Source organism: Vitis riparia, chromosome 16, assembly GCF_004353265.1.
Source record: "Vitis riparia cultivar Riparia Gloire de Montpellier isolate 1030 chromosome 16, EGFV_Vit.rip_1.0, whole genome shotgun sequence".
Taxonomy (NCBI): Eukaryota; Viridiplantae; Streptophyta; class Magnoliopsida; order Vitales; family Vitaceae; genus Vitis; species Vitis riparia.
This window is the reverse complement of record NC_048446.1, coordinates 803,902-830,035: the sequence shown is the minus strand read 5'-3', so window position 1 is coordinate 830,035 and position 26,134 is coordinate 803,902. Positions and strand designations below refer to the sequence as shown.

At 38.4% G+C, this 26,134-nt stretch overlaps 1 protein-coding gene across 6 annotated transcripts; it reads left to right on the top strand.

The window, feature by feature from the left end:
* The first annotated feature begins 1,525 nt into the window (after nucleotides 1–1,525).
* On the top strand, nucleotides 1,526–25,756 carry LOC117933529. 6 transcript variants are annotated; one of them, XM_034854920.1, is made up of 6 exons: nucleotides 1,890–2,011; nucleotides 2,097–2,197; nucleotides 2,834–2,923; nucleotides 18,453–18,675; nucleotides 18,768–18,872; nucleotides 24,719–25,756. In XM_034854920.1, the coding sequence occupies exons 4-6, from the start codon at nucleotides 18,507–18,509 to the stop codon at nucleotides 25,459–25,461; spliced, it is 1,017 nt and encodes a 338-aa protein (XP_034710811.1). In that variant the 5' UTR covers nucleotides 1,890–2,011; nucleotides 2,097–2,197; nucleotides 2,834–2,923; nucleotides 18,453–18,506; the 3' UTR covers nucleotides 25,462–25,756. The 6 variants fall into 6 exon arrangements, with proteins under 6 accessions (XP_034710815.1, XP_034710814.1, XP_034710810.1 ...); XM_034854922.1 differs by lacking the exon at nucleotides 2,834–2,923; XM_034854924.1 differs by lacking the exons at nucleotides 1,890–2,011; nucleotides 2,097–2,197; nucleotides 2,834–2,923 and adding an exon at nucleotides 1,526–1,734.
* Nucleotides 25,757–26,134: the final 378 nt, after the last annotated feature.

Here is a 26,134-nt window from a genome sequence, read left to right as displayed (position 1 = left end):
GAGTGAGACACGCAAGGCATGCTCAAATGAGGGAAAGAAAAGGGAAATAACCAAAGGGGAAAGTGGGTTTTACCTAGTAATTTGAAAATATATCACAAAAAAAAAACCTAAAATTTTAAAAATTAATTTTATCTTTATTCATTTAAAAATATTTTAAAATACATATATTTTTTCATAAGTCAATAATTATTTATTGAAATGACATTTACTTGATAATATTAAATAAAATTATCAAACAATAAGAAATTTTAAAATTTTAAAATTAAATTAAAACAAAAAAAACTTAAATAAAAAAATATAAAAATAAAATATTGGCTTTCACTTCGTTGGTAAAAGTATGCTACTTAAAAATATAGACATTAAAAAATAGGTAAAAATACAATGAAAGTCAACATTTTATTTATTTTTTTAAATTTTAAGTTTTTTTTTTGTTTTAATTGTATTTAATTTTTAACTATTTTAGTTTTAATTATATATATATATTTTTAAATATTTTATTTTATTGTTGCTCAAGGATGTTTGTTTTTGGGAGAAAAAAATTCCACAATTATAAAAAAAACACAACTAAAAGGGAGATTAGATTTTTGACTTATAAAAAAGTGTATTTATTTTATAATATTTTTAAATGAGCAAAGATAAATTAATTTATAAACTTTGGGTTTCTTTTCTCTATATTTTTTCAAATTAATAAATAATAAACCACTTTTCCCAATAAGGAAAATATCATTCTTCTTGTGTAATTTTGTATTTTTTTTATGCTTTTTATGGGTCATTATTTGAATAATCAATAAGGAATAATGGAAAAATTTAAGGTTATGTTTGGATTAACTTCAAGATATTAAAAGTTGTTTTCTTTTGAGTAATTTTTTCGAAAACATTTCTTATAAAAAAGTTTCTACACCTCTTTAAATAATTTTATGTAAAGAAACTTTAGGCTAGAAAAAAGGAAAATTAATACAATGCTTATGTTTGGATTGATTATTGAGTTTAATAAAAGTTTTTATATTTATTTGATTCAATAAGTTAAAAACCCAACATTAAAAAAAATCATACTAATATAAATTCAATAAGTTTGTTTGCTTATAATGTTTATGTTTTAAAATAAATTTAATATGCAAGTTTTTTAAGAAATTTTTTTATATTTAATAAAAAATTTATAATATTAATATTAATCTTTAAAAATTATGATTTTAACTTCGATTTTAATATTTAACTGTTTAAAAATTTGCTTTATCGGGTCTTTTATACACTCCTCAGTTGTTGTAAGCATCTTGGATGAGTGTCCAACAAACAAGGTATAAGATCTAGAGATCCAAATGAAGGAGATGAAGAGGAGGAATGGATTAAAAGAAAGCAACAAAAAGTCATATAAGCCAAACATCCACTTGCCTTCCTTATCCTAAACCCCAAATAAAAAGCATTGTTTTCTCTCTAATGCTTGATTACTTTACCCTTTCCTCTTTTTTTTTTTTAATTTTTTTTTTAAATAAAGGAATATAAATAATAAAAAAAAATCTTCCCCGATGGGCGGATGGATGTAGAAACTGAAGCAGCAAAAGAAGCAGAAGTCTATTTGCTAGGGCACGGGTGAACACGTGGTGTGCTGACGTGGCATTTGAGTTTCCTCCGTTATTCGAAATTGTTGCAATCAAAGCCGCCAAATCTCTTACTCTCTCTCACGTATTCGGGTTTCACAGAAGAAAGGAGGGAACAGGCTTTTCCGGTGCACCCGCGGTGAGACTATCAACACAAACCCTAAGATTTTGCAAATCTCTTGAATGAGGTTTGTCTTTTTAGGTTTTTTTTTTTCTTTTCTTTATTTATTTATCGTTAATGCGATGATTGATTTGGTTTGGCTTGGTTTTGAGTTTCCGATTGATCCGCGCTTTCGTTTTCGTTGCCGTTTTCCGTTTGTTTGATGAGAAAACCGAGGGGAGGATAAGAGGATAGCGTTGTTTGACTCCTTTGTCTTTATTTGTTTATTTTTTATGAGGAAAATGGATGAATCGAGGTTTGATTTCTGCTCCGGTTGCCCGCATTTTTCTCTGCCGCCAAATGGTTGTTCTGTTGTAATGTGTGTTTGATTTGATTCACAGATTGGAGGAATGTCCGTATCAAAACAATCTTGGCTTAATATACAGTTTACTGTGACCACATTGAATGTTAAACTCAACATGCCATAGCTTCCTCTATTTAGGTATGTGAATCTGAATGCATATGTATTTGATGCTGTAATGTGTTATTTGGATGTAAAGGTGTAGAATGATGGTGCAAAATAGTGTTTTTTAGGTATTTTTTGGGGTTGAGATTCTTGGCAGAAGTGATGGGTTGTGATGCAGGATATTTGTCTGGGTGAGGGGCCTCAAGGAAAGTGGTTGTGGGTTGACAAGCTGTGGTCATTGTAAGCCGGTTGGGTGTCGCATTTTGTTTAATTTGTGCACATCCTTGTGGTTTTTTTTTTCAATGCTGTTTTTTGAGTGGGTCTTCTTTCCGCAGTTGGATTGAATCTTTGATGAAAAGGAATTTAATTAATGGAAAGGAAGGAAAAGGAATTGGATTTTATTTTCCTTCTATTGTAAATGTGAAGGGATTTCTCATGAAGAAGTTTGGCCCTTGGTGCTATGTTTAAAATATGAGTATGATAGGGATGTAGAAGAAATTTTTAGTCTCAAAAGGAATCGCATCGAAATTCCATCACCTTGCTTGGATATGTTTTCAAATTCTTCAAATCTTCTTCAATTCCTCTATAATGCAAATTATGCTGGTTCCTAGCATCAGAATTTACTAATTTCAACTCTTATCATTTTCTTCTTGAAAATCTTCCATTCCTAAGGCAGGGTCATGCTCCATTTGGCCCTAGAAAAGGATTGGGGGGGGGCGGAATAGTGAACTCCAAAATAGCTTACTAAAGGAAGTTATTCAGGTAAATTTTCAAGATGGATTCTGTTCTCAAGCTATTTCATCCTTTTTCTTTGCCTTTTCCGCGTTCTTTGCAATATTCAAAAGGAGTCTTGATTTTTGAATATGTGCTGTTTTATAGTTGAGTTGGTTCTGATATTGATTGTCTACCCTTATCTTTGCTGTCGAAACTGTTATAGTTGCTGTCGTAGCATTTGAGTAATGCTGCATCAAGCTGTAAGGCAGCCAACTAGAAATTTCTGTTCTTGTTTCAAAGCCATGTAATTCTTATGCCGTAAGCAGCCTTAAGTTGTTGCTCAAGGAATTGACCCATGGCTTAATCTTAGCAGCTCAGATACCATGAGGTTTATTTCTTATAACAACAATCAATTAAGAGGTACAAGAGTCATATATTGAGTCTCCTATTGTGTCTCTGTCACCTGATATCTTTGGGCCTCAATGCTATGAGGTTTATGACTTGCAACGTCTATGGCTGATGCACCTGTAACATTTTAAGCCTCTACTTGCCTCTGAGATGTTTGCTTAAAACTTCCATTGCATTACACTATTGATACTTAAAATTTTGTTTTACCTTTCAGGTTTTAATATCTAGCACTTCATTATTGTATATAAGTTATAACATCTTTAATGTTTAATAAAATCCCTCTATCCATATTAAATATCTTTATAGTGGATATTAGTAGGGATTTGGATCCATTGCCTACATTCTACACATTTTAAAACATTTGAACTATTTCTTGGCTACTTTATTTATCTTTATGGATTTGACCCTGTTGCATACCATGTCAGTTTCCATCTCTTTTTTGAAACTAATTAGTATTTCATTTTTCCAAAAAGAGAAAAAAAAAAAAAATCTAAGGAAGGGAATTTCATTGATCAGGAAAATGCTTATGCATGGTATACCCATGGGAAAAGAAGTTTAATTTGCTTGGCTTCATGATTCACACCAAGAAATTGTTTGTTAAAATAAAATTTGGCACATCTAGAGTTAAAGAAACAATTTGTAGCAAAACATATTTGACCATCAAAGGTTTTTTTTTTTTTGATTTATTTCTTTTTTTTTTGAGTCTGGTTTGTGCTTAGTTTTCTTTTTTATTTATTTATTTATTTATAATAAATACTGTTTGAAATCTAGATTTGTTGTTCTATGGTTTTATTGTGACTTGTTTGTTCTTCTTTTACCATATCTTCATAATCTGAACAGCCAAACTTGGGTATGGTAATATTGTGAGATATTTAACAGGTAGGTGGATGGAAAAAACTTAGTGAAATTTAAGGTTTTGGATTGAAACACATCGATGCTAATAATGCTTTTCTCTTCAGAGAGGAAATGAGGTTATATGGACTGGAGTGTAACTGCCTTGGTAGCTTCTTGAGTGAAATAATGGAGAGATATGAATCAAGACATATGTAGGTGAAGAAAATTTGGTAAAAGACAATGTCCAACATTTAAAGTATTGAAGTCATTGAACAGTCAGAGTCATTATTTTAAGCTCAATGTCAAGCACAGGTCTTTATTGAAATAAGACATATATTACATAATTCAATAAGTTGATGCTGAGTACCCAAGAGAATGCATGTGAATTAAACTAAATTTACTAGGTTGATGCAGGTGTCACAATTAAGAATTTATTTTTAAAATCATGAAGCAAGAATAGTCATAATGGGAGACCAACATCGAAATCTCCTCATTAATCACAAAATGAATTCTTCTCAATGGGGTTCTAATTTAAATGAGTTGATCTATAAAAGGGAAATGGTCTAAAATTTAATTTGATGTCAACTCAGAGAACAAATGTGATCTCAAGTTGGCAGGTCCCCGTTATCAAGTTACTACTCCATATTCCAAATCAAGTTCTCCATCTTTGTCCATAAATTTGGGTATTATTCATTTAAGTAGAAGATTTATTTTCTTCTGATTTTTCTGAAAAAGGTACAAAGAACACTATGATAGAACAAGTTTACTATGGCTTACATCTTCGACCTTTTTTGCAACCAAATAGGGAAGGCTGTAAAGATCAGCATGGGGCCATGTTTGTTTACTTTTTAGGACTTCAGATGCTTTAATACCATTTTTTTTTAAGTTAGATCTTAAATTTTGGATATTATGTTTGAAATTACAAAATGTCAGAAATTTTAACTTGTATTTGAAATTTAAAGTTTGAATGATACTTTTACATCGATTTCTGTTTGGATTCAGGCAAATTCAAACTTATGTTAAGAACAAACACCACCTAGTTTTGATATTCTAACAGGAAGGGATTTATTTATCTAAAATGTGGAGAATAATCATGATTGGAAGTGATTCTTCCACCATTACTTAACATTTCGGAATAGCTAGTATAGTTGAACTTGCTTTAGCATATATCTCCAAAGACCCCCTCGAGAAGTGGAGTCTTTGTTTTGGAAACTTCATTCTTTGGCTGTTAGAAGAGATGTGGAGGATACTTTGAGCTGGAGAGAAAGTAGGACTGGTTGTTTTTTTGTTAGTTCTCTCTACCGTTCCTACACAAGGGCTTTTAGAGATCCTTTCCCTTGGCGCATTATTTGGAGGTCTTGGGCTCCAATGAGAGTGGGTTTTTTTGCTTGGGAAGCATCTTGGAATAGAGTTCTGACTACCGACCAGCTGAAAAGAAGGGGATGGAACATGCCAAATAGATGTTTCTTGTCTAAAGAAGAAGAAGATACTAATGACCATCTTTTTTTGTTTTGTAACAAAGCTAGTATGTCGTGGAATCTGATCTTCTCCCCTTTCAATGTGCAATGGGTTTTGCATTCCACCGTGAGGGGGAACTTGCTTGGATGGAATGACGCTTTTGTGGGTAAAAGAGGGGTGAAGGCATGGAGGGCTGCCCCTTTATGCCTAATGTGGACCTTATGGAGGGAAAGGAATGGGATAGCGTTCAATGGTGTTGAACGAGCTGACCAAACCATCAAATATTCTTTTTTGTATAATTTGGTGAATTGGGCTAAGGTATATATAGAGGATCATACTTTGTCAATGTTTGATTTTGTAGATTGGTTATTCGTTAAGTAAGGGGTGGGCTCGTTTGTCTTTGGGATGCCTAGTTTTTTGGGCGTTTAGTGTATACTTTGTGTGTACTGTTTTCGCCCTTTTTTTGGCTTTTCTAATACATGCTCTTACTTATCAAAAAAAATCTCCTATGGCCCCCTCTCTCTCACCCCTTTTTTTTTCCTTCAGGGAACTTCTTATAATAACATCATGATGAACTGTTGAATAGTTGTCTCATAATGAGTATGACATTTTTTTATCAGAAACAAAAATGTATTAATTAATGATAATAAAACATAAGAAGGATGAGAAATCCTCCCCATGAAATACAAAGTTGATCAAAACTCCCAAGAAAACCTTCACTTTACAAGGAGATTTGTACAAAAAGAATAAAAAGAGTATACAAAAATACAACTCCAAAAGCTCAATGAGTATGACATATTTTGAAGGACTGTCATGAATATAATATGGCAAACTATTTTTTTTTTGATAGGCATACAAACTTTTAATCATCTTAATTAGTACTGTTCTTCTAAAGTCATACATGGATCATTATTTTTCTTGAATTTGGAGCCAAGAAGAATTTCTAATTCTGTTCTCGCTATTACCTAGTTATTCTTGCCAAACATTATAAGACGCATGTTGAATCAATTCTAAGTTGATGAGGCTGGTTGCTGATAGCCATCTCTGTTTTAGTTGATCATGTAGGATGCACAAAATCTTCCGTCTCTTTGTGCCAAATTTGAGATACTTTGTTTACGCGCGATAACTTATGTAAATTTGTGAAGGTTTTGTGATAATAGCAAAGAGAGTATATTTTAATCATTTAGGCATTGCCTGGTTCGACTTAGGACACACCTTCTTAGTGAGGTACAATTGCTTTTGCTCAGACCTTGATGATACTCTTTTTGAGCTAGTTGACTTTGTTGCCAAACCATGATTGTAGGCATTATATCATTGGATAATGCCATGAGTCTTGGTAAAGCATCCATGAGTTTGTTGGATTTTCCGAGGAATGCTGCAAAGGGTTCTTCATGTAAGGAGATGGTGGTCAGGGTGGAGGAGATGGAGCCCTTTAAGGCCATGGAGTCCAGTTGCGATTTGGTAGGGGAGGAGTAATTTATGACGATCTTTTCAGTAGGTTGGCCAATTTCAGTAGCTTTGTGGGGATCCCAGTTGTGGGTTTTGAAAAGGAGATTAACTCCCTTATGAGGAAAATGGAGACAAGAAAGGAAAGAGGAAACCTTTCTTGTCATCTTGTTTTGAGAGGAAAATCTGCAAACTAGAGTGCTCAGTTAATTACAATAGTTCTCCTCTAATGGTCAGGGAAAGGGGGAGGAGGGATGAGGTTTCAACTCTCATTATGTGACGTTGCTTTTTTTATCTCAGTTTAGTTGAGGGATTTTGGTTGCAGATTGTGTTCTTTTCAGGTTTTAAGGTGTTTCAGTTGGTCTAGGTTTGAGGTGTTTCCTGGTTTTGGGAGTACCTACCAAGGGCAGTCCAGCTTTCTAAAGGTGTAGGGGGTTGGTATTTGCTTTTTCCTTCTCTCTCTTGCTTGTCTTTTGGCCTTGATGCTCCATTTTTCAAGTGCTTTTTATATATTCTCCTAATTTACCTTTCAAAAAAAAAAAAAAAAATCTATTAAAAGGTAGGTTTATGCTTTGAGATGCCACTTAAGATCATCTTTAAGCATCCAAAAATTACCATTATTCTATTAAAAGGTAGGCTGATGCTTTGGGATGCAGCTTAAGATCATCTTTGATGACTGTCAATGCAAAACCTTAAGAGGCTTATGTACCACGAGGCCTCTTATGACTTGAAATGCTTATTATTTAGCCTTCTCTTTTTAATGTCTGAGAAATATGTCTCAAAATTTAACCAAATATAATGTTTCCACTTCTAATCTTTATTTGCAAAAAAAAAGTATAAGTTTCTTGTATTTATATGTTTTATCATTTTTCTAAATGGTTTATATAATTATGTAACTTCTTGAGTTCATGATGGTATGTGTTTGCCTGTGTTCCTCTTGCACAAAGGTCCACTTTATAAAGAGGGAAAAGAGTAAATGTCCATGGGAGTGAGATGGGAGATTAAACCTTAAGTGGAAGAGTCAAACTGGAATAAGAGGCCAATGGTGCTTGGGCTGTAGAAGCTGCTATATGCTTAGGATCTCATTAGGGGCTGTTTACCATTTCCTTCTGATCCAGTATTTATTGCAAGGCTTATTGTCCTTAGGTTTATTTTATTTTTATTTTTATTTTTATTTTAAAATATATATAGTAATTTTATTTTATTTTTTATACTTACAAATCCCCAAAGTGCCAGCTGTTCATGACTAATGGAATATACTCAATTCTTTGGGAAACTTTGTCAATAACAGCTAAATCTCTTATGTTATACTGCTATCACTTTATGTCATCATTTGCCCTGCAATTTTGACAGATGGAGAAACATTTTCTCATTAAATTTTGAATATTTTTCAGTAGAAAAATTCCTTTACCTAGATTGAGCCATTGGCAGCGCAATCTGGACAAATTTGCAGTTCTTTTGATGAATATGATTATTTTAATTTAACCCTTTCACAAACTGTTAAATGCATAAATCGCAACAATTGGATTTTTTTCTCCTTAGTATTTCCTTTAAACAAAATCTTGTATTAGTTTAAATAATCTGCAAGAGTCGTACTGGGATTATGATCTATTTCAATGTAAATGGAAGTGCTGGATTTTTTGTGGACGACTTGGAGTTTCTCAATAGGTGCATTGTTAAAGAATCTGGACTGTAATTTTATCTGGGAGTGATCATTTTTCTCTTGCTTATCCGAAATGAAAATATGGCCATCAGGAATTTTCTTTTTGCTTCTAGTTGGAAATAGTGTGGGCCTTGTTTGAGTGGACTACAATATTTGGTGAAATTTTCTCACCATCCATCAGTTTTATTTTCTTCCTTTGAATTCATTATTTGGTCACAATTAATTTATGTGGAAGAATGTAATTAGGAAAGATTATAGTTGTATATTTTTGTAAATAAGGAGAGGATTAGGACAATCCTGTAATAAAGGAGATTTGATAGAATTAGGTTAGGAAAGTTTTTATTTTTTGTGCTAGGAATATTTGTGTAAATATTTGAGAATGTACATATTGAAATTAAGGCAGAAATTTAGTCTCTTACTTTTGAATTCTTCTTCATTTTACTTGGTATTAGAGTTCAGGTTGAAGATTTTTAGAAGAGCAAAAGATTACAAAGCACACAAGATGAAGACAAAATGAATTTCAATTGAAGGTGGAGTTGATTGACTTAATGGCATTTGTTCCAAGGTGGAGATTGTTGGAAAGTGTCCCAAGTTCCTAATTAGTAGAAATTCTTTTTTTTTTTTTGTAAATAATATTTCCTAAGTTGATAAATTATTGTATTAGATTTCCTTATAGAATCAGGAAAGTTATTAGGAATATCTCTATAAATATTTTAGGTCATGAGAGAAAAATGTTATGAGATAGGGATGTGCTTGTAAAGACTATATGAGTTGGATAGAGATGTGTTTGTAAAGGCTATATGAGGTGGATAGAGATGTGAGGAAGAATGATAAACACTCGGTGGAGTGAGGGGACTCATGGTTGAGGGTATATGGATACAAAAAGTGGGGAAACATGAGATGTTTCAAGAACCCAGTAGTTGTATCTGATTATGTCTTTTATAATATTTTACAAAAAAAAAAGAAAAAAAAATTTATCAATAGACTGTTAAAAAGATGCGAGAGAGAGAGAGCGTGGGTGATCCTGCGAGCGAAGAGGGAGAAGGGGATAGCAGGGCGGAGAATCGAGGGAAGAGGAAGAGAAAAAGCTTCGTGGTGGAATCAAAGGAGTTTGAAATAGTGTCTGAGGAGAAAAATGGTAAGAGCTTTGCCATTATCTCGGAGAGCAAGGGAGGGGTAGTTTCTTGGGTCCGGCTAGGGCCGGCGAGTGTGGGTCTACTCTTAGAAGGGCTGACACAGTGCTTGAAGGACGGAAAAGATGGCAAATGGGAGAAAGGGTGGAAGGAAAAAGGGAGGGTCTACTCTTTGGTAAGAGAGACTAACAGGGCCGGGAGTTTCATCCGCTTGGGGGTGACGGATCAGGAAAAGAGGAGATTTGGGATTTGTATACCAAAAGGGAGAGGGGAAAAGGGAGGATGGGTGTCGTTGATGGAGTCCCTCTTGTGGGCTGGATTTCGGCGCGAAGGAAAAGCAGTGGAACAAGGGCCAGGGGAGTCGGGCAGGTCATATGCAGAGGTGGCCAGGGGCTCGGGGTTAAGGGATTCCGCAAGGGTTAGAGTAGAGCTGAAGGAGGAGGACATACGGAGCAACGTGAACAGACTGAAGCATTGTCTGATAGGGAAATGGAAACCTAATTCGGCTTGCGAAGAAGATCTATCGAGGCTGGGGTGGACAGCGGCAAGAGCGTGGAGATTGAAAGGAAAGTTAGGGCTGGCCAGACTGGGAAAGGGCTGCGCTTTGATGGAATTTGAGACGGTGGAAGAAGCTAAGTGGGTCCTTGCCGCGGGGGAAAGATCAGTGGGAGGACTCCATTTGGGCTTGGAGATGTGGAGTCCGAGATTTGGATGCGTTGCAGAGGATGAAGAGAGGAAAGATGCGTGGGTAAGGATCATGGGGCTCCCAATCTCGTTGTGGGTGCCGTCGGTTCTGAGGAAAGTGGGGGATGAGTGTGGCGGTTTCGTAGAAATTGATCCTCAAACAGAAAGGAAAGAGGATTTGGAATGGGCAAGGATTAAGGTTAGGATGAACGGAGGCTTCTTGCCGAGTTCGCTGGAGATTGGGGTGGAAGGGGAGATGTACGTTGTATCCCTGTGGTGGGAGATCCTGCCGGCATTGAGAAGAAACCAGGGGGATGGGCGTGAGGACGCTGGACGGGGTGATCGCTTTCCACGCGCGGGCTGGTGCGTGGGAGAGAAGCTGGGCGCTGGAACCAAGAAGCAGCGCCGGTCAGAGGAAGTGACGGGAGAGCAGGTGGGAGGGGAAGGGGGAGAAGTGTTTGAAAAGTGGGCCCATGTCGGGCGGGTGGCCCGACAGAACTCTGGTCCAGCGGGTGATGGGTCAAGCTCCTCTGGATCGGGGCTTGGCCTCGTGGGCTTGAAGCGGGATAGCGGGCCAGTGTTCCAAGGCCCAATGGAAGCAGGTGGGTTAGAGTGTGGGCCGGCTGAGGTTCAAGCCCCTGATGGAATGGCGCTCCTGGCCCATGGGCCTGATGTTTCGGCTGGGGGTCTTCTGGGCCAAAGGCAAGCCAAGTTCATGGGCATAGGCCATGAAGAAAATTTGGGCCTAAAAATGGAAGGGGATTTTATAAAGTGTCGCGAGAAGGAGATCTTTGGAACGCAGATGCCGGCTCCCCTGTGCTCCATGGCAGAGAGAGCGATCGTGGAGGAAGCTCTCAGGTACGGGTCCTCTTTAAATCTTAGGGTTGGGGATTCTTCTCCCTCTTTTTCTTCTCTTTTGGTCGGACTCCGGCGAGGGAGTATTGCGACCTTTCTGGGGATCTAAGGGTGAGCCGCCAGCAAGAAAACAACATAGAAGATGCAGCTTCAGGGGGGGAGCCAGCGCGAAGAGAGGGCTGTTGGGATTTAGTTGCGATTAATGGCGATGCTCTTGAGGACCAAAACCCGGACTGGATGCCAGCCGTGTCTGGATCCCAGGCCCAAAGGAGTGTGAAGGAGACAGATTGGGAAGAAAGCAGCTTGGCTAAGTTCAGCAAGCTGTTGGGTTTTTCAATAGAGGGATTGGAGAGGGAGATCTTGGATTTCCTGTCTAAAATAAGGAAAAGACGGGAAAGGATACATAGCAAGGGATTATTGGAGAGAACTAAATTTGAGAGGGAGCTCAAAAGGCTGGAATGCTCAGTCAAGTACAAGGGGAAGGAAAAGAAGAATAATTCCATGAAAGATGGAGGGGGCCAATTGCTGTTGGGTTAATGAACCTCAAACTAATGAGCTGGAATGTGAGGGGTGCAAATGACGTCAACAAAAGAAGGATTATTAAGTCTGTAATTAGAAAACAGAGGGTGGATTTGGTGTGTATCCAGGAGACAAAAATTCAGTTAATGACTGATGGGGTGGCGAAAGCTTAGGGGTAGGGAGATTCTTAGACTGGAGAGCTATTGCAGCTGCTGGTGCAGCTGGAGGTGTTTTGGTTTGTTGGGATAAAAGGTCCTTGGAATTGTTGGAGTGGGAGGAGGGCATTTTCTCAGTTTCTTGCAAATTTAGAACTGTGGAAAATGGGGCAACATGGGTGTTCACGGGTGTGTATGGCCCCTTCAACAAAGAGGATAGGGAGTGTTTCTGGAATGAGCTAGGAGCAGTGAGAGGTCTTTGGGGTGACCCATGGTGTGTTGGGGGTGACTTTAATGCTATTCTCGCGCAAGGAGAAAGAAGCAGGCAAGGGAGGGTGACCTCAGTTATGAGGAGGTTCGCTCAGGTTATGGATGACCTTGAGCTCATTGATCTTCCCCTCCAAGGGGGAATTTTCACGTGGAGTGGGGGGCTTCATAACCAAGCCTGGGCAAGGCTTGACAGATTTCTGGTCTCGTCCAGATGGCTTGACCAGTTCAGCAATGTGACTCAGAAGAGGCTATCTAGGCCTACATCAGACCACTTTCCAATTACAATTGAAGGGGGTGGCAAAAGAAGAGGCCCCTCACCTTTCAGGTTCGAGAACATGTGGCTAAAAGTGGAAGGCTTTAAAGAGCTATTGAGGAGTTGGTGGCAGGGGATATCGGTTAGTGGTAGGGCTAGCTATAAATTGGCAACAAAACTGAAAGGAATTAAACAAAACCTTAAAATCTGGAACAAGGAGGTGTTTTGGAATTTGGAGAGTAATAAACTGGCTGCCTTGCAGCAAGTGGACTATTGGGACCAAGTGGAAAGTGAGAGGAGGTTGTCTGAGGAGGAATTCTCTAGAAAGAAAGAAGCAAAAGAAGGATATGCTAAGTGGGTCATGCTGGAAGAGACTCACTGGCGGCAGCTATCTAGGGAGCTGTGGCTAAGAGAAGGGGACAAAAATACGGGGTATTTTCATAGAATGGCAAATGCGCACCGAAGAAGGAATGCCATGGAAAGAGTTAAAATCAGGGGGGCCTGGCTGTCAGAGGAGAATGCAATTAGGACCGGGATAGTAGACGCCTTTCATCGGCTATTAACGGAAGACTCGGAGTGGAAGGCAGATATAGGGGGCTTAAATCTGAACCAGATTACTCAACAAGAGGCGGACCTCTTGGAGCGGCCTTTCATGGAAGAGGAAGTCCACTCGGCTCTAATGGACATGAATGGGGACAAGGCTCCAGGCCCGGATGGCTTTACGGGAGCTTTTTGGCAATTCAGCTGGGAGTTTGTGAAGGAGGAGGTGTTGGAGATGTTCAAGGAATTCCATGAACATAACACCTTTCTTAAGAGTCTCAATGCCACGTTCTTGGTGCTGATACCCAAAAAAGGAGGAGCGGAGGAGCTGGAGGACTTCAGGCCGATCAGTCTTTTGAGCGGATTATACAAACTATTGGCTAAGGTGTTGGCCAATAGGGTTAAGAAGGTGATGGATAGAGTGATCTCATATGACCAGAACGCGTTTGTAAGGGGAAGGCAGATTTTGGACGCGTCCCTAATCGCAAATGAGGTGATTGACTCATGGAAAAAAGAAGGAAAGAAGGGCCTAATCTGCAAACTAGATATTGAAAAGGCGTACGATAGCGTCAATTGGCAGTTTTTGATGAGGGTAATGGAGAAAATGGGTTTTGGGGCCAAGTGGAGGGAGTGGATATGGAGCTGCATATCGACTGCCAAGTTCTCGGTTTTAGTAAACGGGGAGCCAGCTGGTTTCTTCCCTAGCTCTAAGGGACTCCGGCAAGGCGACCCCCTATCTCCATATTTGTTTATCATGGGGATGGAGGTGCTGAGTGTCCTGATTCGAAGGGCTGTGGAAGGGGGCTGCATCACTGGATGTAGAATCCAGAGGGGTAGGGGGCAGGCTGTTAGCATCTCTCACCTCCTCTTTGCGGATGATGCCATAGTATTTTGCGAGGCTAAGAAAGAAGATATGACCTGTTTGAGTTGGACCTTATGCTGGTTTGAAGCTGCTTCGGGGCTGAGGATTAACTTGGCTAAAAGTGAGATTATTCCGGTGGGGGAGGTGGAGGAGATCCGGGAGATGGCTGTGGAATTGGGATGCAAGGTTGGGCAGCTGCCTTCAATCTATCTGGGGCTGCCCCTGGGTGCGCCAAATAAAGCTAGCTACGTGTGGGATGGGGTGGAGGAACGGATGAGGTGGAAACTAGCCTTGTGGAAGCGGCAATATCTCTCTAAGGGTGGTAGAATCACCCTTATAAAGAGTACATTGGCTAGCATGCCACTATACCAGCTGTCCCTATTCCGTATGCCTAAGACAGTGGCGAGAAGACTAGAAAATTTGCAAAGAGACTTCTTGTGGGGAGGGGAAGTTTGGAGAGGAAAGCTCACCTTGTCAGTTGGGAGAGGGTGTGTGTGAGCAAGGAGAAGGGGGGGCTTGGCTTGAGGAAACTAGTATTCTTGAACAAAGCCCTCCTTGGAAAATGGGTTTGGAGGTTTGCTCATGCTAAGGAGGAGATGTGGAAACGTGTTCTTGTGGCTAAGTATGGACAAGAGGAATTTGGGTGGAGAACTAAAAAAGCAAATGGGGCTTTTGGTGTTGGGCTTTGGAAGGATATTATGAAAGAAGCAGATTGGTATTGGAACAATATGGCTTTTAAGGTTGGAAAAGGCACCAAAATCAGTTTTTGGAAGGACACTTGGTGTGGGGATGTGGGCTGGCCAGGAGATTCCCTAATCTCTTTAATGTGGCTGCACAAAAAAGTGCCACTGTGGGGGAGTTATGGGACCAGTCTGCTGGCCAAGGAGGCTGGAACCTTAGGTTTATTAGAAGGTTCAATGATTGGGAGCTGACCCGGGTTGACGAATTGCTACAAATCTTAAGGAGTCAAAGAATATCCTTGGAGGAAGACTTGGCTGTATGGAAGGGGGGAAAAATGGGAAGTATGAAGTCAAGGATGCGTATGGGCTGGTGACCAGCCATAGCATCCCTATGTTTCCCAAAAAAGAAGTTTGGGTGGAGAATGTTCCTTCCAAGTTAGCGTTTTTTGCTTGGGAAGCGACTTGGGGAAGGGTTCTTACTATTGATAGGCTTCAAAAGAGAGGATGGCAGATGCCTAACAGGTGTTACCTTTGTGGTAGTGAGGAGGAAAATGTGAATCATCTTCTTATTCAGTGTACAGTGGCTGGAGTGTTGTGGGGGATGGTTCTTAGCCTGTTTGGAGCCCAGTGGGTTTTTCTAGAAACTGTAAAGGAGGTGATTATCAGCTGGAAGGGCTCTTTTGTGGGCAAAAAGAGGAAGAGAATTTGGAGATCCATACCGTTATTTATTTTTTGGACGGTGTGGAAAGAAAGGAATAGACTAGCATTTAGGGGGGGGGAGCTTGCTATACAGAAAATTAAATATTCTTTTGTTTGTAATTTGTGGGGGTGGGCTAAGTTGTATAATGGTGCGGAGTCCCGCTCCCTTATAGGTTTCCTGGAGTGGCTAGCCTCCAGTTGAGGGCTGGTGGGTTTTTTGTTTGTTTTTTGGTCTTTTGTTGTGAGGCCGTCGTCGCCTCGTATACTCCCTGTGTACCTTGCGGCGTTTGCCTTTGCTAATATATTTGTGTTTACGTATCAAAAAAAAAAAATGTCTTTTATAATATTTTATATGGTATAGTGAAATGATTCTTTCTCATTCATGGATGTAGGCATGGTTGACCAAATTACGTTAAAACCTCATGTACTGTGGATTGTTTTATTTTTATGTTCTTGAACTAACATTGTTTGAATTAAAGCTTCTACCGGCACAACAAATTAGTATCAGAGTCTTAGGTTTCAAAAGTCCCATGGAAGTACTCTCATCGTTTTATCCTAATATGAGAACCACAAACCATCTCACTCCTAAGATATTTGGGTGTGTGTCCTTTGTGCATGTTTACAATCTAAACAGGGGAAAATTGGATCCAAGAGCAATCAAATGTATTTTTGTGGGATATTCGTCAACTCAAAAGGGATAAAAGTGTTATCATCCACCATCCAAAATTTTGTGTCTCAACTAATGTTACTTTCAACGAAAGTCAAGTCTTATTTTCCCACTCTTTATCTTCAGGGGGAGAATTCCATTGAGGAAGACAAGGATTAGGATTCCTGTTTCATTGATTCCTTTCACCTATTGACCCTCCTAAAGTGTTTGATCCGGTATCTGTACCATCCTTTGAACCCAAGTCATCCATTAAGCTTGCTTTTGAGAATCAAATGACTGGCAAAGTGTACTCCAGGAAGAAAGCTGCAATTCCTTAACTTATACAAGTCTAAAAATCTTAACCGACTTCTGGAAACGAGGCAACAGTCTCTCATCCTCCTTTACAAATTGAGCCAGAACTTTAGTCTGAACAACCTATAGACCAAAACCCCCTATTGCCATTAGGAAGGCAACGAAGAAATGTACTAAACGTCCCTTTTATCCACTTTCCCATGTTGTGTCATTCGAAAAGTTGTCTCCATCTCATAAGAGTTTTTTTACAAGTTTGAACAATATTCATATTCCTATCAATCTATTTGCGGCTTTATCTAATGAAAATAGGAGACAAGCCATGAATGGAGAAATGGAGGCATTGGAGAAAAATCAAACTTGGGAGTTGGTAGATTTCGTTGCAGGAAAAAGACCAATGGGATGTAAGTGGGTTTATACTGTTAAGTATGGAGCAGATGGGACATTAGAAAGGTACAAGGCAAGATCGGTGGCTAAAAGATATACTCAGACATGTGGCATGGATTATCTAGTGACATTTGTGCCGGTTGCAAACATGAACATAGTTAGAGTTTTGTTATCATTTCTAAATGAACATTTGGAAGAAAAGATTTATATGAAAGTCTTTCCTGGATTTGGAAGTGATCTAGCCATTAAAAAAGTGTGTAAACTAAAGAAAGCTCTATACGGGTTGAAATAGTCTCCAAGGGTGTGGTTCGGAAGGTTTGTTAAAGTGATGAAAAACATGAGATATAGATAAAGTTAGGGAGATCATACGTTATTCATCAAACATTCAGATTTAGGGGGAGTTACAACTCTTTTGGTATATATTTTTTTGATAAGCAACTCTTTTGGTATATATCGATGATATCATTGTAACGGGAAGTGATGAAAAAGAGAGACAAACTTTGAAAAAATGCTTAACCAAGGAATTTGAGATTAAAGAGTTAGGAAGGTTGAAATACTTCCTAGGAATTGAAGTTGCACATTCTAAGTAGGGGATTTTTATTTCTCAACATAAACATGTAATAGTCTTCTCAAGGAAACAAGAAAGTTGGCATGTAAACTAGTAAGCATACCAATAGATTCTAATCATAAGCTTGGAGAGGTTGAGGAAGATATTGCGATATATAGAGAGATGTATCAAAGTCTGGTGGGAAGACTCATTTATCTCTCTCACAGAAGACGGGATATGGCATATGTTGTGATTGTGATTAGCTAGTTCATGCGTAGTCCAAAAGAGGTTCATCTACAAGCTACCAATTGAGTGTTACAATACCTTAAGGGGTCTCCAGGAAGGGGCATCCTATTTAAATGAAACTCAAGACTAGTACTTGAAGCATACATAAATGCAGATTATGCTGGATCTATGGTTGATAGAAAATCAACCATTGGGTATTACACCTTTCTTGGTGAGAATCTGCTAACATGGAGAAGCAAGAAACAGGGTTTGGTGGCGAGGTCAAGTACAAAAGCAAAATTCTGCACAATGGCTAAGGAGTTTCTGAACTACTATGGTTGAAGATTGTTTTGGAAGATTTGAAGATTAAATGGGATGGCCCAATGAGACTTTATTGTGATAATAAATTAGCAATCAATATCGCACATAATTCAGTGCAACATGATCAAATGAAACACATAAAAATAGACAAATATTTTATTAAGGAGAAATTAGATAGTGGGTTGATCAGTACTCTTTATGTATTTACTGACTGTCAACTTGCAGATATACTCACCAAAGGTTTAAGCAGTATAACGTTTCAAGCAAGTGTATCTAAGCTTGGAATAGAAAACATCTATTCACTAGCTTGAGGGGGAGTGTGGAAGAATGTAATTAGGAAAGATTATAGTTGTATATTTTTGTAATTAAGGAGAGGATTAAGACAATCCTGTAATCAAGGGGATTTGAGTGAATTTGGTTCGGAAAGTTTCTATTTTTTGTGTTAGGAATATTTGTATAAATATGTAGGTATGTACAAATTGAAATTAAGGAAGAAATTTATTCTCTTACCTTCGAATTCTTCTCATTCTACAATTTAAGATGTATGCTTTTCAATATTCTAGTTAGTCTTTACCCAGGTGCAAAATCTACCATATATACATATGCTTCTTTCCTGATGCAATTTAATTTAATTTCTCTGTCATATAGAATAGCCATGGAATTTTGGTGCATTGTCGATGTAGGTCATACTTGGATGCTTCAGAGTTCTTCCCTCCAGCAATTCTCTAGCTCTTAAAATGAAACCAAGAACAAATGGGGTACCTAGAGCTCAAAACTCCAGAAATTTTCAGGGTGAAGGACCAAATTGGGTCCTTCTTGCAGGGGGTGCTTTGTTAAGTACGCTATCCATTCGTCTTGGCTACAAGCTGAAGCAGGCTCTGGACACAAAGCAACAGGAGAATGCAAGTAATGGTTTAAAAGGTTTTTTCATAAGTAAAGCATTGGCAAGTTTTCTTAGTTTACCTGCTTCTAACGTTCTGAGTTACTTAAAAATTCAGGTAGTGGGAAATCTGCTGACAGAAATAAGTCGGGAGCTTGTCGTTTGCATTCAAATGCATATTCTTTTACCCGAGAGGATAATAGTTGCTTCCATTGTGTTTCAGGTATGGAGCATTTTCCCCTCAACTGATATTTCATTTTACCCTTGAAGGAACAAAAATTGTTCATTTTTCTAATTCTGCATGAGCTTTTTTTAATGCTTAATTATCTTTTTATTGTTTGGGCTGTCTATATTTTGATATGGCATGAAAATGTGTTTGTTTCTGATAAAAAAGAAAAAAAAAAAAAACAGATATGGGAGCATGATTACATCTAATGGGATTCTTTTTGATAGGCAAAGGTAGAATATATTAATAGTGCTTAACAAAAGGCAAACAAAGGTATGTCACGATGAATACAAAGGTGCCAAAATGGCCAAACAATGCTAAGGGAAAAACTAAAACAGCTCCTTCATCTCACTTAGAGCTTAACCAATCAATGAAGTCTAACATGGACAAAGAGTTATCACCAGTCTACATTCTAAACCACTTCCAAAAAATACAAATGAAAGTTTGCTTGATTACTTGGTCCCTTTTTTTCAAATGTTTTCAAAAGCTCTCCTATTTATTTATTTCCAAATTATCCAAAATAAACACAAGGGGTAGCTCTCCAAGTTTTCATCCTCTTTTTCTCGACACATAAACCATTCCAACTTAAAAAGGCCTTTCTCACAGTAGAGTGCATCACCCATTTTATCCCAAATAGAGCATAAATAAGATGCCACAATGTGATTGCTATTGAACATTGAAGGAGGATATGGTCAATTGTTTCTTCATTGCCTTTAGACAAATAACATATATTTTAGGATTCTCCATCCTCTCCTTCTAAGTTGGTCTAATGTCAAAATCCTCTACCAAGTAGCTTCCCATTTAGAGAAACTTACCCGCATCAGGATCCAAGGATTCCAAATCAAGCTTGTAGGGAACGCCTTTGAATTTCAATGGAGAAAGGGGGAATAAAAAAACTTAACTAAGAAAATGTCACATCTTGTGTGCTGCTAAACCATCCTATACTCTATACCATTGCAATGACAATGCCTGTAGTTTCCTGAAAAAGGCTTCCACCTTATCTAATTCCCAATCGTGGATCCCTCTTGTGAACCTAAGGTTCCAACACCCACCCTTCCTAATTTGCTCCCACATTTCGGCTACCCATGCATTTCTGGTGGAAGCTATTGAGAGCAGCTAAGGGAAAGCCTCACCTAAGGGTTCATTCCCACACTATATGTCTGTCTAAAATTCTACCATTTGCCCATTTCCCATCTTGAAGGTTGTTTTGCTTTTAAAGCCTTCCCACTTGCTCTTCATAGCCTTCCACACCCCCCCATACCTTGCCCAAACTCTTCTAGAGCACCATCCTCCCTCTTCCTTCCTATAGTTCCCCGAAAATAACCCCTTGCAAAGGGAGTTGTTCTCGCAAGCAAATCTCCACAACCTCTTGCTAAGGAAAGCTTTAAGGATGGACAAACTTCTAATACCTAAACCCCCGCTTTTCTTCTCTTTACAAATTGAGGACCAATTTGCCAAGTGCAGCTTGCTCTTAAGGGCCCCTCCCTCCCAAGGGAAGTTCCTTTAGATCTTTTCCAACTTGAAACTCACCTTTCTTGAAATAATGAAGAGGGACGTGGAGTAAATTGACAAGCTAGAAAGCATACTCTTAATTAGAGTTAATCTGCCTCCTTTTGATAAATACTGTCTTTTCCACATAACAAATTGTTTTTGAAATCTCTCCTTATCAAATCTCAAACTCAAGTTGATTTGAAAGGAGTTCCTAGTGGAAGGCCAAGATATCTATAAGGAAGGGTTCCCACGCTAGAACCTAAGACCTTAGCAAGACTCTTCCACATTGGCAACTTTCCCAATAGGAATTTACTCACTTTTCTCCAAATTGTTCTTAAGGCCTAAGATTGCATCAAACCACATGACAATTCAACTCAAGTATTCCATTTTCTCCTTAAGGATAAGTGAATCATTGGCAAAAAGTAAATGGGACACCTCCATTCCATCTCCTCCTCTTCCACCAATTGTGAAACCCAAGATGAACCCCTCTTCCTTTGCCCAGTTTAGGATAGACGAAAGAGCCTTCATATCTAGATAAAGAGATACGGGGATGAAGTATCACCTTGCCTCCATCCTCTAGAATTTTGAAAGTAATTTGAAGGGCTTTCATTTGCCAAAACAAAGAACCAAGCCGTAGAGATGTACCACTTGATCCAATTTATCCACTTGGGGTGAAAATCCATTTTCTTGAAAACTACTTATAATAAGTCCTGATTGACATGATCAAATGTCTTTTCAATATCCAGTTTACAGATGATCCCTTATTGACACATTTCATCCTACAGTCAATGATTCATTAGTAATGAGAACAACATTTAGAATTTGCCTTCCCTCCATTAAGGCATATTTGAAGGCCGAGACTGCTTTACCCCCACTTTTTTAAGCTTGTTGGCAAGGACTTTTGCTAATGACTTATGTAAACCTCCCCTTAAACTGATTGGTGTTCAACACCTATAAAATGCCTTTTCAATATCCAGTTTACAGATGATCCACTTATCGACACATTTCATCCTACAGTCGATGACTTCACTAGTAGTGAGGATTCAGAATTTACCTTCCTTCCACAAAGGCATACTGGAAGGCTGAGACCACTTTACCCTCGCATTTTTAAGCTTGTTGGCAAGGACTTCTACTAATAGCTTGTGTAAATCACTCCTTAAACTGATTGGTCTGAAATCTTGTCTTCAACACCTCCTTTTTTTTTTTTGGGAAACTAACACTATGAAGGGCATTTAGACTTCTTTGAACAGTGCCCAGCTTGTAGAAGTCCCTCAAAGAGCCCATCACTTCACGCTTCACAAAGTTCCAGCTGAATTGCTAGACGACCATAGAGAAGCCATCTAGCCTAGGGGTTTAATCCCCACACAATCAGAGAGGGGTGAAAATACACTGTCCTCCAAAAAAGGAGCTCCCAAACGTACCAAATCTTCTCTATCAAATTTTTAAAAATCATTCCATTGATACTTGGTCTCCATTCCCCTACTCGGAAAGAAGGCATTGAAAAGCATTAGCCACCCCCTCCTTAGTGTTTGCATCCTTTGACAATGTAACATCGTTTACCTAACTTCATCTAAATAGTTCCTTCTTCTATGAGCATTGATCATCTTATTGAAAAACTTTGTGTTCTTCTCTTTAAGGGTATAACTAAAACTGAAAAAACCAAAGAATTGATCTAAACTAATCATATCAGTTTGGACCACTAGAGAAGGAAGGGGGTTGGACCACTAGAGAGGTGAGAGAGTCTTATGGGATGGGCCTTTGGAAAGACATTAGAAAGGGTTGGAGGATTTCTCTCTTAGAACTAGAATTCATATTGGTAATGGTAGAAGCACTAAATTTTGGTGGACATTTGGGTAGGAGACTCTAAGCTGAAGGATATGTTCCCTCAGCTGTTCAGAATGGCAACAAACAATTCTGCTGCAGTGGCTGATCTTTGGGGGAGGCAAGGAGGGGGTGGTGGGGTTTGGGAGGTGCACTTTAGAAGATCCTTTCAAGATTGGGAATTGGAGGAGGTGAGTCGTTTTCTGGAATATATTTCTGCAGTAAAGGTTCAAGATGGGGAGGATTTCTTGGTTTGGAAGATTGAGAGGAGGGGAAAGTTTAGTGTTAAGTCTTATTATAGGTCTTTAAAGGGTGAGAATAGCCCTTTCTTTCCGGCCAAAGAGGTTTGGGGTTCACATGCCCCTTTGAGAACTCGTTTTTTTACTTGGGAAGCAGTTTGGGGTAAAATTTCTACTATTGATATGTTGATGAGAAGGGGTTGGTCTATGGTTAATAGATGCAATCTGTGTAAAGAGAATGAGGAATCGGCGGACCATATCCTTATTCATTGTGACAAGACTAGGAAACTATGGAATTCAGTGTTGTCTTCTTTTGGGGTGATATGGGTATTCCCAACTTCAGTGAGAAACTTGCTAGGCGAATGGAAAATCAAGGGTCTAGGGAAGAAAAGGAAAGCAGTGTGGAGATTAGCACCTATTTGTCTCTTTTGGTGCATTTGGGGAGAGCGAAACCGAAGAACGTTCCAATAGGAAGAAATGTCAGATACGAGTCTAAGGAACCTCTTTTTTCGGTCTCTTCTAGAGTGGTCTAAACCTTTTCTGGACTTAGACTATCTCTCCTTTCTGATTTTTTTTGGGTGATGGGGTTGAAGTTTAGCTGTTTTCCTTTTTAGTCTGTTGTTGTTTTTGTGGCCTCGGGTTTGGCTTTCTTTGTATACTGCCTGTGTACATGGGGAGCGCCCCCTTTTAGGCGTGTTTTAATCATAAATTTTCTCTTTGTCTATAAAAAAAAAACTAATCATATCAGTTTGATTATCAATAACCATCAAGGTTGGTTCGGTTTGAGAATTTTAAAAACTGACTTTGACGGTTCGATTTTGGGTTTCCTTATCTCCTTACCAATACAACTAAACCAAATCGACATTTTAAAACTAAGGTCAAAACGACATTCAATATTTGATTGGCTTTCTATAACTTTATTAAATTTCACTATTCTTGGACTAAGGTCAAATTAATTTTAAATGCATTCATTATATTTTAAGCTTAAAAGTTTAAATATATTTTGGACTTTAAATCCAAGTTGGTTTCAATTCATTTTAAAAACAAATTAGATTTAAGATCTAAATCAACTTTCATCTAACCGATCATCTAAACTGAACCAAACTGACCTTAATCAAGCTTGGTTTGGTTGGGGTTTTCCATCACTAGAAGGTTAGTTTGGTTTTGGTTCAAATGTAAATTGACCATGTCGGTCCGACTAATTTTTCCCCTAAAAATCAATTGAACCACATCATTTTACATGCCTACTTATCTCCCTCTTTAAGTCATAGTTTTCTAGACTTTTGTCTCCACCAAATTTCCTCCGTTGCCTTCCTTTTGGCCAATTCTCTTTAAATGAATGAATGGGTTCTCTTTCCTTTGCGTCCTGATAACCGATTTGATTCAGGGCTACAGCTTTGTTGGTGGCAATGTTTCTGAAAACATCTCTATTCCAAACTTTAAGATCATGCTTTAGGGCTTTGAGCTTGCTGCCAAGATGTGGCTATATGAACCCCCAATTGAGTAGCTACTCCACTAATTTCTAATCAGGTTCTTGAACCCTTCCTTGTTCAGTCACATATTTTCAAAAAAGGTGTTCTACTCCTCATACCCCCTATATTCAATAAAATGGGAGTGTGATGGGAGACTGGTCTTGGCAAAACACATTGGGTCATGCCACTGAAGTGATTTTCCCACTCTTCAGAAATCAAGAAATGATCCAGCCTAGAAGAAGATTAGTTATTCAACCCATCACACAAAGTAAAAGGATCGCCTGCCAAGGGGAGGTACCTCAAGTGAAGCTCCTCAATGAAGATTGGAAAAATTTATGGTTGCTAATTTTGGAGGCTTTGTCTCTGTTTTTCCCTTTGTAGTTTGTTGAAATAATTTAATGGATGTCAATGGTTTGCAAAGGTTGAAGGTGGGAAGAGGAAACCTAGCAGGATTATGCAATGCTGTTAAAAACTGTGTCCCCTTCAGTCTGGACTATGCAATATTTTAGATGATGGGCCAGTTTGACTTTGCATTATCGATCTAAGAGTTTTTCAGAGTTGTGTGTTAAATTCTCATTACTTTTCATATCATTCATTCCATACAAGAAATGGACCATTCTTGGGCAAATCAAGATTGAATTGCTTTCGTTTTTGAAGCCAAAGCATCTCCTTAATTCCATAGTGTCTAATTTGAGACTATAAATCCTAGTTATAATGAAAATTCTGATATCAAAATTTTCTTGAGGGATGTCTTGATAAATGAATTTAGGAGTTTCCATCTCCTTTTCTTTCTTAATGGTTCTCAGTGTTTATGAAACAGGATCTGAAGGCATCGTGGATGTTAATCACCACCAGCCCAATGGCCAAATACTGACAGAGTCTGATGTAGCTCTCCCTTTGGTGATGGTGCCTGCCCCTGAATATACCAAAGAGAACGGTGTTGTCTGGGCATCCTCCCCTGAGCGCCTTGAGCTGCCTCCAAAGCCGTTCCACCACTCAAACTGCTCAGACTCGCCATGTGTCTCAGAATCTGGCTCTGACATCTTCAGTAAGCGGGAAGTGATACAAAAGCTGAGGCAGCAATTGAAGAAAAGAGACGACATGATACTGGAGATGCAGGATCAAATCATGGAATTGCAGAACTCATTGAGCTCTCAGCTGTCCCATTCCTCACATCTGCAGGTGCAGCTTGATGCTGCAAACAGGGATCTGTTTGATTCTGAGAGAGAAATCCAGAGGCTGAGAAAGGCAATTGCAGATCACTGTGTTGGCCATGTGGGCTTCAATGAAAACCCCTCACCAGCCATGACCTGCCCATCTGAACCAAGAAATGGCCATGCAAATGGGTATCTCAACGGAGACACCAACCTGGAGTCACCAGAAAAAGGAAGAGGAGACAGTGAGAGGATTGAGATGCTGAGAAGGGAAGTCGGAGAGTTGAGGGAAGTGATAGAAGGAAAGGAGTACCTGCTGCAGAGCTACAAGGAGCAGAAGGTGGAGCTCTCCATGAAGATCAAAGAGTTGCAGCAGAGACTAGACTCTCAGCTACCAAATATTTTGTAGACAACAGCCTAAGTTGTGTATTCTTGTTTGTTTCTCTTTCCCCCCCTTTTTTTTCTCTTTCTGATTCCAATAGTTGTCTCTGGTCTTTGTCTCGAGTCGTAGTTAGTAGGAATGCATTGTGATGCAGTGAGCTTGTTCATGTGTGCATTTGTGACAGAAAAAGAGAGGTTTTTAGGTTGAATGCAGCTTAGGGTTAGGGCATGGTGCTGTTGTTATGGTATGCTGTAATGAACTATCTGTTGATTTGGGCAATATTTGCAAATCTATATAAAAAGTTGATGACAAGTTTTCCCTAGAAGGTTTTCAGAACCATCTATCATGAGCAAGCTCAAAGGAACTTGAGAAGGCTACTACAATTGGAATACTATTTTTTTGTCCTAGAGAGTATAACAAAAAAATAAAATTAAATAAAATAAAACAATTAATAATATATATATTAAATTAATTTTTAAAGAAAATAATATAAATGTGAATAGTAATAGTAGAAAAAAAAAATGATATTGAAACTATTAAATAAAGCTTAGATAATTATATATAATTATTTTGATTTCTTTTGGAGCAATTTTATGGACATTATTTGAATTTTGCCAAGGATGATAATCAAATATAACTTTTTTTTTTTAAAATATCAATATCATTAAATTACAAATATTTTTCATATTTTAATAACATG

Coding starts and splice junctions, on each gene's coding strand:
- LOC117933529 (XM_034854924.1), top strand. CDS start 18,507: ATGAAACCAAGAACAAATGGGGTACCTAGAGCTCAAAACTCCAGAAAT. Junction 18,676..18,767: donor AAAGCAACAGGAGAATGCAA/GTAATGGTTTAA, acceptor TTAAAAATTCAG/GTAGTGGGAAATCTGCTGAC. Junction 18,873..24,718: donor TTGCTTCCATTGTGTTTCAG/GTATGGAGCATT, acceptor TTTATGAAACAG/GATCTGAAGGCATCGTGGAT.